This window comes from Lipotes vexillifer, unplaced genomic scaffold (genome assembly GCF_000442215.2).
Source record: "Lipotes vexillifer unplaced genomic scaffold, Lipotes_vexillifer_v1.1 scaffold1008, whole genome shotgun sequence".
Lineage (NCBI taxonomy): Eukaryota > Metazoa > Chordata > Mammalia > Artiodactyla > Lipotidae > Lipotes > Lipotes vexillifer.
Genome location: NW_006772616.1, coordinates 5,202,876 through 5,216,487, shown reverse-complemented (window position 1 = coordinate 5,216,487; position 13,612 = coordinate 5,202,876). Strand labels below are relative to the sequence as shown.

The window sequence follows — 13,612 nt, the reverse complement described above, 5'->3', positions numbered from 1 at the left end:
GAGAGGTGTGGAGGGAAAGGTATGTGGGAAGGGGCACAGAGCTTGCATGCCCTCTCTGTGCCCTCCACTCTCCCAGCACCTCAATGTGTTCACTTACTTGGAAGCCATTCAAACCTCTTCAGTTAGGTTTTTTTTTTATGGAGGCTTCACTGCATAGGAACGATTGATTAAGTCATTGACCGTTAGTTAACCAAATTAAATCAACCTCCAGCCTTGTGTCAGGAGGTGGACCTGAAAGTTCCAACCCTCTAATCACAAGGTTGGTTACCCTGGCAACCAGTCTCCATCCTGAAGGTACCCAGGAGCCCGCAGCCACCAGATGTCTCCTTAGCATACAAAAGACACTTACCGGGGCTTCCCTGGTGGCGCAGTGGTTGAGAGTCCGCCTGCCGATGCAGGGGACACGGCTTCGTGCCCCGGTCCGGGAAGATCCCACATGCCGCGGAGCGGCTGGCCCCTTGAGCCATGGCCGCTGAGCCTGCGCGTCCGGAGCCTGTGCTCCGCAACGGGAGAGGCCACAACAGTGAGAGAGGCCCGCGTACTGCAAAAAAAAAAAAAAAGACACTTACCACTTCTGAGATTCCACGGGTTTGCGGGGAGCTGTGTGCAGAGACCAAATACATATTTCTTATGTGTCTCTGTGGTGGGAAGGAGGGAGGCATTTTTAAACTGCCTGTGTTTAAGTCACTCAAGAATTCACCAATATTGGGTACTTAGTGTGTACAAGTTTTGACCCAAGCGGCAGAGCTATGGTGATGACCAAGACAAACCTGCCTCCAGAACATGATTCCACCTTAGCATTCGCCCCTCCTGCTGTTTTCTGTGCCAAGGGATGCAGTTGCTGGCACTGGCGCACACTCGCACTAGCAAACCAAGGCAGGGTGACCCGCTACTGATGGAGAGAGTGGCCTGTGTCTCTCAGGCCGGGTGATGAAAAAATGTTGAGAGCCACAGTTCAGTCTTAGCCACCTTCTCTTTTGGAGTGGATTTACCTTTTATTTTTCCTCCCTCTGAACTCAGAGTGAATCTACAACATGAAAATATCCGTGTTTCTTCGGTTCTGGAAAATTCTGAGACATTTTCTCTTTTATTGTTGCCTTTTCCTTAACCTCTCCTTCTGGAACTCTGGTTGGAAAATGTCATTCATCCTCAGTGTTTCTTAACTTGGCTTTCATAATTTTTCTTTCCTTCTCCATGTTCTGGATTTATTCATTCTGTCTTCTACCTTCCAGTCTTCAGCTCAATCCTAGCACTGATTTCTTTTTTACTATTGTATTTTTCAGGTGTCAGAATTCTACTTGATATTTTTTAGATTCGCCCCATCTTTTTTCTTTGTCTCCTATTCTTGCATTATAAATTTAGTCCCTTCTTTGGTAAATTTGAACATTTTAAATATACTTATTTTAAGATCCATGTCACCTAAACGTATAATAGCCAGTCCCCTGTGGTCCAGTCTGCTGACTTTCTTTCTTGTTAGCAGGGTTCCTCATGTGCTTTGTAACATTTCTCTCTGCTCATCTTTTGTAGATGCTGCCTTCATGTTCTGACAATGTTATATTAACTCTTTTCTGCACAATTATATTTTCAGAGTTTGTTCCTTCAGCCTGGACACGTTTCCTTTCTTCATCCCTGTATTGTGGTTGTGCCTACAAAATCCAAATTAGTGTGGAGTTATATTCTGTCCTCTCAAGTGTAGAACTTTTACCATTTAAACCTAGAGCACAACTGAGAGGAAAAATGGTGTCTTTTCTTCTTGGCTTTTTCCTCTATTAAAAAAAAAAAACAAAACTATCCTCATATAAATATTTTTGAACAAAATTTTATAGAACATAACTGATTTATTACTTACATAATAAAAATATCTATCCTTGTATAAATATTTTTGAACAAAACTTTTATAGAACATAACTGATTATTACTTGGAAATATATACGTCACTGCTTTATTTCTTTATGCTTTAGTTACATGCATATTTATTCAACTTTTAAAGTAAAGCTATTTAAGAAGATTATATAATAAATTTGAACTAATATGCTCAATTTTGGCACTAATTTTCTCTATGATTAAATATTTCTAATACCTGTCAGAAATTGATATCTAAAAATAAATCTCTCATTCTGATACATGGAGATTGGTTAAAACACTTCAGAAACAAACTGCTATCAAGAGCTTTCAGACACCTTCTGTGAACTGATTTATAAAAGATAATCCATATGCTAATTGAAAATTATTTTTATTTCTTCTTTAAATCAGTCTCCTAAGGAATGATTTCTTAGGCAACTTATACTGAAGTAATTTGAATACAGAAAGAGTGGTGCAGGGATGGAAACCTGACAAGAGGCCAATGTGTATCACAGGATGATCTTGATTGAGTTACTTGAGTTCTCCCTGCCTTTGCCATTCCATGTGTTGAGTGACAATTTTTAAAGCTCATAATTATGTCATCTTTTTACCAATCTATGCTCCATCCTAGGCCACAAGTTTTCAGGCTGACTACAGTGTTTTATTATAATTATCGATTATGTGTCATTCTTAGTTTCATAACTAGACAGTGCTTTAAAGAGCAGGGAGTGTCTTATCGTGGTGGTCATCTAAACCTAAGCAGTACCTCCGCTGTTTACAGTTGGTGGATTTAGAATGTATGTGAGTTTTCGGTATCCATTAACAATGTGCCGGGTGTGGCTTTCTAAAAGACAGTTTGGCATGTTATCTTTAATTAATGAATAAAATCTATGTGGTTTTCTTTGATAATGGTAAATGGTATCTGTTATATATGTGGATGTTTTTTGCTAATTTATATTTGATGCTTTAAAGCTGTAGGAGGTGCATATTCAATTTAGTCCTAATTATTTGGGTTTTCGTCCTCCTTTCAAGGTTTTTCTGAAAAGTAATAACTTCTTTCCAGGGAAAATGCACATATACACATACATGAGCCCAGCATTTTGCATGAATTTAAGGGGGCCTTGATATCAGTATAAATATACATGCATAATATACACACACATATCTACATGCACATATATAGGGAAAATATTGATCTGGCATCATATTAATATGCTAATTTGGGAGATTTTATATTTTGCTGCTAATCTTTTTTCAAGAAATAATTTTATAGTTGCTCATTTTTTTAAAGTAACTTGAGGTGTATTTTTCTCAGAGGCCTGAAATGGGTTTACCCTATGCAACCCATAAACACGTTTTGTTTAGCCCACAGACAAATGGGGCCAACTCTAAATTTGGGACATTTCACATTAAAATCAGGATTTTTGCTTTCTTTTAAAAATAGACCTGTAAACACTGGGTCCATCTTCCCCCCATCGACCAGAGCTGTGTAGAGGCTCCATTACGAAGATGGAACGTGCCTGTCTCCTTTGCCGCAGTTCCCACACATCTCTACTGCCTTCATGACTGATGGCTGAGCATCGATTGCCGTTTTCATTGTGCTCAAGCAGCCGTTTACTTACAGAAATTATAGAAATGGTTTACTGTTTTCATATTTTGCTATCGAAGTAGAAAAATGAAAGTCCAGCCAAAAGGGCAAAGACTGCAAGAAAAACAGGAAACTGCCTATTTCTTTCTAGTTATTTTTGATAAATTTATTCATTTAATTTATTTATTTTTGGCTGTGTTGGGTCTTCGTTGCTGTGCGCAGGCTTTCTCTACCTGCGGTAAGCAGGCTTCTCATTGCAGTGGCTTCTCTTGCTGCGGAGCACGGGCTCTAGGCTCCCAGGCTTCAGTAGTTGTGGCACGTGGGCTTCAGTAGTTGTGGCACGCGGGCTCAGTAGTTGTGGCGCACGGGCTTAGTTGCTCCACGGCATGTGGGATCTTCCCGGACCAGGGCTCGAACCCGCATCCCCTGCATTGGCAGGCGGATTCTTAACCACTGTGCCATCAGGGGAGCCCCAAGTGCCTGTTTCTTTAGGGAAGTAAAAAATATGTACTCAGTCTGCTTTATGTATTTGTGTTATATGTCCAGCCCCTGCTTTAGATGGTCAGATGGTGATATCTGGTCTCAGCACGAGGAATAGTTGCACTTTTCATGAGCTATTTGTTTGGTGGTTTTGTTGCTGTTTTTATTTTATGAAGGATCCAAACTGTCTAGCAAAGCATAGCAGGACTTTATAGCATAAATTGGAGTTCACTGGGGAACATGTCTTATTTTTATTTTTCTACTTTTATTTCTTTATTTTATCAAATACTCTCAAAACATTTTTATACTGTAAATGTATATATCTTTATGAGCAGTCTCAGATCATTTTGCACAATTCAGAATAATGAAATACAAGTAAAACATTTCAATATTATCCATATAGTAACCTATGTTACCTGCCTTCCGGTTCTCTGCAGCAGCTCTGCATACTCAGGGGTCTTGGTGACACCTGGCCATCACTGTAGGACAAGCCAGTGGCCAGCTGGCTTTTCAGTGGTCTCTGCTCTGACAGGTCCCTTTCTTCATAGAAAGCATCTTCACCATCCGTCAGAGTTTAAGCATAGCTGCCAGCCTTCCAGCGTTGAGCCTGAGCCAGGTTGATTAGGATCTGAGAATGAGAAGCAGCTCACTCTGTTAGAAATGTAGATTTTTTTCCCTTCATTTTCCCATTTATAAGGCGATGGGCTAGTAGCATGTAGCACTTACTGTCTTTGAATTTATCTGGTTTATTTGTGTACTTATTACCTGTCTCCCCCAGGAGTCCCTTTCACGTCTGTGGCACAGAGCCTAGTGCAGCACCTAGCACATAGTAGGTCCTTAAAAACTACTTGTGGAACAGATGGTAAAGTAAATAAATTACAGTGCTCATTTTAATAAAAATCACTTAATTTAAAGGATGCTGTTTTGTCAGTCCTCATCTTTTATGTTTTCTGTCTACCAGGTGCGGTATTGGAATAATGGAGAAGAGGCATCATCGAGCAAACTGAAAGTGGCAGGAAATGTGACATCGGCCAGACTCCATGGCTTGAAGAGCAACTTGGAATATTACACGGCTGTCCGGGCTTTCAACAGCGCTGGTACCGGTCCCTTTAGTGCCACGGTTAATGCAACCACCAAGAAAACTCGTATGTATCTTGTGATTTTTTTAACGTCAAAAAAATACTTTGCATTTAAAATGGTAGCCTTCTTTATCATTTTAGACCGACCACACAAGTCATTAAGCCCAATGAATTATGTAAACCCAACTCCGATCCCTTGTAAACTCAGAAGCACACATACATGTCTTCCTGATACCCCTAAATCTTCAGTTAGAAACCCCATGTGAAAATGAATGTGCATCTTTTGAAAAATTTTAGAGTGGGATGTTTAGTCAAGTCCATCCACTTTTCTTTTAAAATGTGATCAAGCCTTTTGGTTTATTTCATGTATTTTTAGTTCTCCAAAGCTTGAGGATTTTTGATAAGCATGAATAACTTAAAGTTCAGGCCAAAGAATCAAGAGTGATGTTTTTCTTCTTTTCTTTCCTACTTATTCAAAAGAGGGCAATGTACAATAAAAGGTCACCAGCCAAAGATGTTGCTTCACATGAATATATTGATATTTTAAAAAATCTGACCAGAGATGTCAGTCAGTGTTGCCTTCAAAGCTGAGTCTTTGTTAGCTGTATATTCACAGATACATTCACAAGCACCAATTATGAGCTATATATTAACCTGGCTTTAAATTAGGCTACAGAAAAATCAGTGATTTGCAATTTTGTAGTCTTTCACATATATTTCCATGAAACTGATAACATCAGTGTATATTTAGTTATTGTATTGTATTGCTACTTTCTCACAGTGCAACCATTTGAATTACTCTTGTCATCATCATCGTAGCTAATAGCAATTGAGAACATTTTATGTTCACATGCTTTACATGTATTCCCACACCTAAGCTTCATACCTACCACATGAGGTAGGTGTCATTTTTACTTCTTTTTGAAAGATGAGGAATGTGGGCATGACAGGATTAACTTTAATTTTAAAGCAATGGTGCAGTAAAACAATTTTTCTTCTTAATTTATTTTCAAAATTAATTAACCCAGTAAAAATGTTTTGTTTAACTGGCCCTATATGGGAATGAGACAGTTATTTTGCTTGACTGCCAATTTCATTAATGCATTTCTGTTTCCGTACATAATTCCCAAACTTTCGTGAGAACGTACGTTGGCTGGCTAAAATTGCTAAGAACAACAATAATATAAAATCTAATTTTATGGCTAGTGTTATTTATGGGTAAGTTAAAATATATATAAAACACAATTCTACTATGGATTTTCATTAACCAGTGTTAATTTGATCAGGAAAGTTCATATTTTTACCTTTGTATTATCTATTGAAAAGAGAATTTGGAGAGAAAGTTTAGCAACCAAACATTTTAATCCCTTTAAGTAGCATACATTTACAAGCAACCAACTAATGTAGTAATTAATTATCCTTCACTAATTATTAGGAGAAGCCTGACGCCATCTCTTATAAGACATGGTTGGGGTTAGACCAAGGAGCGTGTCGGTTTGGCAATAAACTGAATATATTCTGCGTTTAGAACTTTTCGCTAAATATGTTTGGTATTCCCAGTAGCGCTTCTGAATTAGGTAGATTTAAATATACATCATTATTATATGTTCAAAGCACAGCATCAATCAAAAATTCTGATTGCACTGATGCATGCATACAAGTTTATCTGGCTCTTTCCTCCAACTTAATAATTGATGTGATTACTCGCTAAGAAATTACGATTGTAAAAGACTGTGTGACATCATGGAATCAGTGAAGAGCTTAGTGAATTGGTTAGACAGAAGGAAGAGATTGATTATAAATCAATAGGAATTTCATGGTAATGTACAGTGAGTGAAATAGAATTATAAAAAAGCAAAACCCTTTAAAATTTAAAGATAGCATATAAATACCCAATCTAAAGTAGGAATTTGCAGGTTACAGTAACGATAGTGATTATGATTTTAATGACTAACACTTACAGAGCAATTTCCAGTCTCTGTTCTAAGTATGTTTCATGTATTGATTCTTAATTCTCACAGCAACACTGTGACTTGGAAACTATTAGTAGTCTCACTTCAGAGACTATGCGGAAGCACATAGAGGTTATATAACTTTCCTGAGATCACAGAGTAAGTAGCAAGAGAGCTGTACAAATCCAAACATAGTCTTAACCACTGTGCTAGCCTCTCTTTCAACCATATAATTAGAATGTTCATGTCATATATAGCACCAGTATTTATTGGGTTTTTACTCTTGTGTTTAGGAAGCAGGTAAGGTGATCAAAGATAGACAGGACTTCTGTGCTCATGGACCTGGAGTCTCATGGGAATTCCAGTAATTGAACAAAATCCCCCCTGCAAATGATACATTCCTATCGCCCCAATTTAACTGGAGTCTGCATGTGGGGCTGTAGGTGTTATTAAAGAAAGGTTTCCTACTTTGAGTGGGAAATTCATAGAGATAATTAAAATCCCTGACTATTCTAAGATTGTGTATAAAGACCATTGTTAAGTTTTAAATTTTACATTCATATTTTTTCTAATATACCAAAATACAAGTAAGACAATCTTTGAAAACGATTTCTAATATTATTTTACTGGCAGCTCTTAATAGTCATACTAACGTTTGACATGGTGTTAGCTTCAAATCCCAGTTACGAATTTTAATAAGGCTTTTGTGATTATCACTATAAAGAGAATTATTGTCATGCTTCAGGCATAAAGAACTAAGATAACATCTTTGAGTCTTTGCTTGCTATCTTTCTTCCCCTCTGGATTGTAAACTTGATGGGGAAAGAGACCCTCTGTGTCTGTTCACCCAGCCCCAGTACCCAGCCTGGCACTGGGAGCCACTCATTAAATGCTTAGTGGGTAGCTAGATGGATGAATGAAATCTAAAGAAGCAGGCCAGCCTGGAGTACTATTATTAATCCCATGTGCTTCCTCTTGACTGAACATGGTGAATTCAGAAAACTTACTGGAGTCCTTCACCATCTTACTTAAAATGTGCAAGTTTCATGTACTTGTAATCATGGAATTCTGTATGCGAGGCTTTACATCCATACAGATCTTGGGTGATATTTTTGATTAATGTGAATAATACAAGGATTCTCAGGTTAAGTACTGTAGCTCCCATTAAACACTTAATTTTTTATATCCAAATACTTGTGTTTTTTTTAAAGCATTTCTAAGTTACACACTAATTAGCCTCTTCAAGTAATCAAAGATGGATTTTTGTTACTTGCAACCCAAAGAGAGCTAACTCTTAAGAACATCTTTTATCTAAAGGCACTGATGAGGAGAAATTGCAGATAGCATATAAATGACAAAATGGAACGGCTTCTAAAAGGAAACATACCGAGAAGTTTATGTCCGGAGATTGCAAGAAAGAATGTCGAGGGCAAATATTCTGCTTTGTATGACTGAAAAGTCAAGTGGTAATTGTGGCTTTCAGTATGGATAAATTTAGCACTCAACATCCTCAACAATCACCTAACATCTCAAATTGATTATTTCTAAAACTAAGTTCTTTAAATCATCCCCCCATTTAAAACCTGGCCCTTCTACACTATCAATATTCCCCATCTTGGTAAATTCAATCCCGTTATTGCAGTTGCTCAGCCACAAAAGTTTTGGGGTCATCCTCAACTCTTCTGTTTCTCTTATACCCCGCACCTGGTGCAGAATCTGCCTGCTACAAGAATCTGCCACTTCTTAAGGCATTCACGGCAGTTGCCCTGGTACTAGTTGGTACAACCCTCACATGGATCAGGGCAGTGGCCCTTTATCATTCAGCCCATCTGCCTTTGTCTCCCTTAGGCCAGAGTGGTAGTGATGATGTCGCTTCTCTGCTCAGAACCTTCCAGTCACTTCCCATCCCACTGCAGATAAATGCTAAATCCTTAAAATGCCCAACAAGGCCTTTACAGTCCATCCTGAAATCCTACTTAGACTCATTTTCTACTATTTTCTACCTGCTCCTTCCACCTTCCTTTCAGGGGCTCTGCATTTACAGTTCCCTCTCCCCCGAAGGCTGTTCCTCCAGATGCCCAAGTGGGACTCTCCCCCATGCTCACATGTAACCTCAGTGCCACCTGACCGCCATATATAAAATTACAGCCCCTCATTTCCCGACACTCCCTGTCTCCTCTGCTGCTTTATTCTTGGGCATCGCACTTAGAGCCACCACCCATGCTATAGCATGTTCGTAATTATTTTATTGTTGTCTCACCAGCCTGCTTTGACTGAAGGCCAGACTCCTTCAGGGCAGAGATTTTGCCTGTTTTCCTCATTACTCTATCCCCAGAGCTCTGTCTTCAGTGTCTCAGTACTCACAGTTGGTGCGCTGTAAGTATTTATTAAACAACCGAGAATGTCTTCATCTCTTGGCTCTCTTCCATGGTGGCGTCATTCTCACCAGGTCCCCTCTTCAGAGTAACAGTATTGCCATTAAGCACCTCAAAGCCTATTCCTGTCAACTAAACATGCTGGGAAAAGGGCCAGTTCCTTCCTCATCCCTCCACTCAGAGCCAAGGAGGGGTCTTGGCTCTTCTAGAGCCAGGTTTTGTGGCAAGTAGGTGGAAACCCTAGATTGGCCTGGCCTGCATCACATGCTCAGATTCTCCCCTAGAACAAGAGAATCCTATTTTTTAGTGGCTTCACCAATGATTATACATGAGTATCTACTTGAGAAAATAGTGATATTAAATGGTGAAATCAGTTTTTCACTTGAGTGTTTGCATTTCCAAGTGGAATGTTCATCCATGTAGGTTGAGCCAAAATTAATTGTCTGAATTTAAGGAAACCAATTAAGTGTGTCCTCAGGAGATGAAAAGGAAATGTGAATAAAACAAGCCCTGAAAAAATGTGAGTCAATATTTCAGAGGTTTTTGATAAAATGAATATTTCTGCCTCTAACACCTGATGTAGAAGTTTTCAAGTTTTCAAAGGTACAATTTCATTCTAGAATCATCCACTCTAAGAGTCAGGTACATATCAGTGCAAGGTTTCCCAAATTTTAGATGGTGATCTGCCTTCTCAATTTTTTGCCATTTCTGTGGGCCTTCTATGCTAATGTGTACCTAGTATTTTTTCTTAAAAACTAACTTTACCATTTTTACTTATATAAACCTAAAGAAATTGGAAACTAATTTCCTGAGTATGAAAACCAGTATCATTGCCATAAGTAGATGTTAAAGTAATAATTAAACAATTAACAATGCCAATAATAGTAAGTATAATGAAAAAATAAGCTGTTCTCCATTTTAAATATAAGCAACGTGGTCTTGCCTATTCAGACAACTGAACCTGCTTCCTCTTTGTTTGTGATGTTAGCACTGAAGGGATATGAAAGAGCTAGTAGCCCCCAAATCCAGCTTTCTCTTGAAACTAATGGGAAGACTAAAAGGGAATTAATTCCTCCCTAGGTGACTAAATGTTATTTGTTGGCTTTTCTGTGTGTCACATACCACAGATATATGTCACCCACTCGTGTTTGTGTAGGATATGCCACAAATCACACATACAGCATTAGAATACACTGTTTACTAATAATGCACATTCTTCAGATTTAGAAGGGTTTTCTTTTCCTGTCTGTGGACTTCAAGAAAGTGATCTCTGATTTTGTAAGCTCTGAAGCAAGATAGCAATATAATATTGAATTTAATCAGAATCCAATTAGGAAGTTTCAGCTAGTATAGAAACAAATACTTACTTTGGCCAAATGTATAAATCTTATGAACTTTAGTTTGTAGGAGCTTTGGTACTTTTTTGAAAATCTGTCCACCTTGCCCATGAATTCTCTAGAAGCTTGTAAATGTTCTGATTATAGGTTACAAATTTTCATGTTGTTATTATCCAAAGAAGGAGGGATTTTGGTCACGGGAATTCCCATTCATTTAAAATGAAGAAAGGCTTTCTTCCCTGACATTTTAGATTAGACCCCAAGTAAGGTCTTTTCTGAGTTTTAGATGCGTTAAGAAGCACGTGTTTTTGTCTTGTTTTTTAAAATTGAGTCAATCTCTTATGATAAATTAATTTATAATGACTCCAATGATGTCAAGACAAGTATATCTCATTATTTGGGAAAAAGTGGCTTTTGGTGACTTGTTTTCTGCACAGTATCACATATTTAAGCCGTTTCATGACAAATGCTCAAGTGAAGTCCAAGTGGAAAGTGTACCTTCAAGCTACCACTTACCATGTAAGTCAGCTCATTACCATCAGGTAGTCAAGAAATCTGTTGAGTTTTACATAATTAAGTCACAGCAAATATATTTTCTTAAAATTCCATATTTTGAAAGTCAGTGCCAACTTCACTCTCAGCACTGTGAAGATATCACTACTGAAAATTCTGGACAGTAATATTCTTTATTTTAACAACCGCTGCTTTTTATATGTAAAGGAAAATGTATTCACTGCTGAAAATTAGGGGAAAATAGAAGAAAATAATCACCCATAATCCTGTCCCTCAGAAAGACCATTGTTAGTATTGTTGATCTTTCTTTCCAGACTTACGTTCTATAAAATGTTTCTCTTAGACAGTGGAGGTTATGCCATGTATTTAGTTACCTGGTATCAGAATTTTCCCCAGGTCATTAATAATTTTCATAAATATGTTAGTGTATGTATAACATTCCATTGTGATAATACACCACGATTTAGCCATTTTCCTATTGGTAGACATGTCTTATATTCCCAGCTTCATCCATTCAACACCCTTGCAGTAATCACCTATTTGCAGTCAAGTGGCTGTAGATTTAGTAAAATCTATAGGGCTGTTGTTGAGGAGTCTGATAATCAAATACACGGAGGATGTCAGGATAGGTGCTAAAAGAATGATAATAATAATAAAAGCCTTCGACATACTATTATTCTTGTCACATACCATTTGAAATTATTGAAATAATGTTACAGCCTGTCAATTAGTGTTGTGCTATAAATATAGTGATATGCCACTTTTCTACTAGAATTAATTCAGTTTTTATCATTTTTTTCTATTTTAGTGTACTGTGTACACACTAGAAGTTGAGTTGACAGAGGAAAAATCTACAGGATATGAAAGTTGAGATATGATTTACAAAACATTTCAAAATGTAGACCATATATCAAGTTAATTCTCATAAGGTGTGGAACTCAGCCAGCCATCTGGGTTGGGCTTCCAACGTCATAGAACATGAAAAGTGAAACTGGGGGAGCTTCCCTGGTGGTGCAGTGGTTGAGAATCTGCCTGTCAATGCAGTGGACACGGGTTCGAGCCCTGGTATGGGAAGATCCCACATGCCGCGGAGCAACTAGGCCCGTGAGCCACAACAACTGAGCCTGCGCGTCTGGAGCTTGTGCTCCAGCAACAAGAGAGGCCGCGACAGTGAGAGGCCCGCGTACTGCGATGAAGAGTGGCCCCTGCTCGCTGCAACTAGAGAAAGCCCACACACAGAAACGAAGACCCAAAAATAAATAAATAAATAAATAAAATTTAAAAAACCCAAAACATGGCTGCTTCCAGGAGAGAAAAGCAGAGCAGGGATCCAGACCATGTTTTTTTTAAAAAAAAAAAAAAAGTGAAACTGGAAGTCCTAAAAGATATGCTGTCAACTCTCTCCTGCCCATTTCCACTTCAGTATGTGACTCAATGCCTTTACAAAAATTCATGGTGTTACATTGAAGCTTAGGCTACTGTTTAATAGCTGTATTAGTCAGATTGGGCTAATATGGGGTAGAGTATCCAAAACTCCCAAACCTAGAGGCTTTAAACTACAGGTGTTTCTTTCTCATTCATACTACATGTCCATCACAGGTGCGATTCAGATCCGATCAATTGCATCTTCACTTCAGGACCTTGAATGGAGAAGCAGCCACTCTCTGGGCCATGCTGGTCTCATGGCAAAGGGAAGATGGTGAACCATGCTCTTTAGTTGCTTTTAAAGGTGTCATTTCACGTTTGCTTACATTCCACTGGCTGAAACAGGCCATATAACAAAACCTGATGTCTGTGAGGTGCCAGTGAGAAGGGGAAGTATGTCTTCCTAAAGGCATGGGACCACAAGTCCCATGGCCAAGCTGAATGTCAGTGAGAGTGAGACAGGGAAGCATAATCTTTCCATGGAGGATGAAGGACAGAAGACTTGCAAAGACTAAATAATAATACACCCCAAATAATCTACCCCAAAGTATTTTTAAACAATAATACAGTCAATCCTACCAGCCAGTAATAAGGATTATTTAAAAATGTTTCCAGAGGATCTAAGAATAAATCACAGGTCCTGAGAGATCCCTAGGGGTCCCCGAGTTGCTCTTTCATCTGCCTTTACTGTCTGCACCTTCCTCCTTCATATCCCTTCCTTCAGCATCTACAACCTCAAGCCTTTACAGAAATAACAAGGTAATTTATTCCATCCAGATAGATTACTTATATAAATATGTCAATAAAATATCCTCAAAATATGTAAAAACTACCCCCAAATGACTCTTTATTTAAAAAGAGGAGTAAGGGCTTCCCTGGTGGCGCAGTGGTTGAGAGTCCGCCTGCCGATGCAGGGGACACGGGTTCGTGTCCCGGTCCGGGAGGATCCCACGTGCCGCGGAGCGGTTCGGCCCGTAAGCCATGGCCTCTGAGCCTGCGCGTCCGGAGCCTGTGCTCCGCA

At 38.7% G+C, this 13,612-nt stretch overlaps 1 protein-coding gene across 1 annotated transcript in view; it reads left to right on the top strand.

Moving 5' to 3' along the window:
• The window catches only part of CNTN3 (contactin 3), a 247,909-nt gene that overhangs the window by 226,255 nt on the left and 8,042 nt on the right, over positions 1-13,612 (top strand). Inside the window, exon 19 of the mRNA XM_007447671.1 lies at positions 4,872-5,055. Coding sequence (XP_007447733.1) covers positions 4,872-5,055 — 184 coding nt within the window. The remainder of the gene's footprint in view (positions 1-4,871; positions 5,056-13,612) is intronic.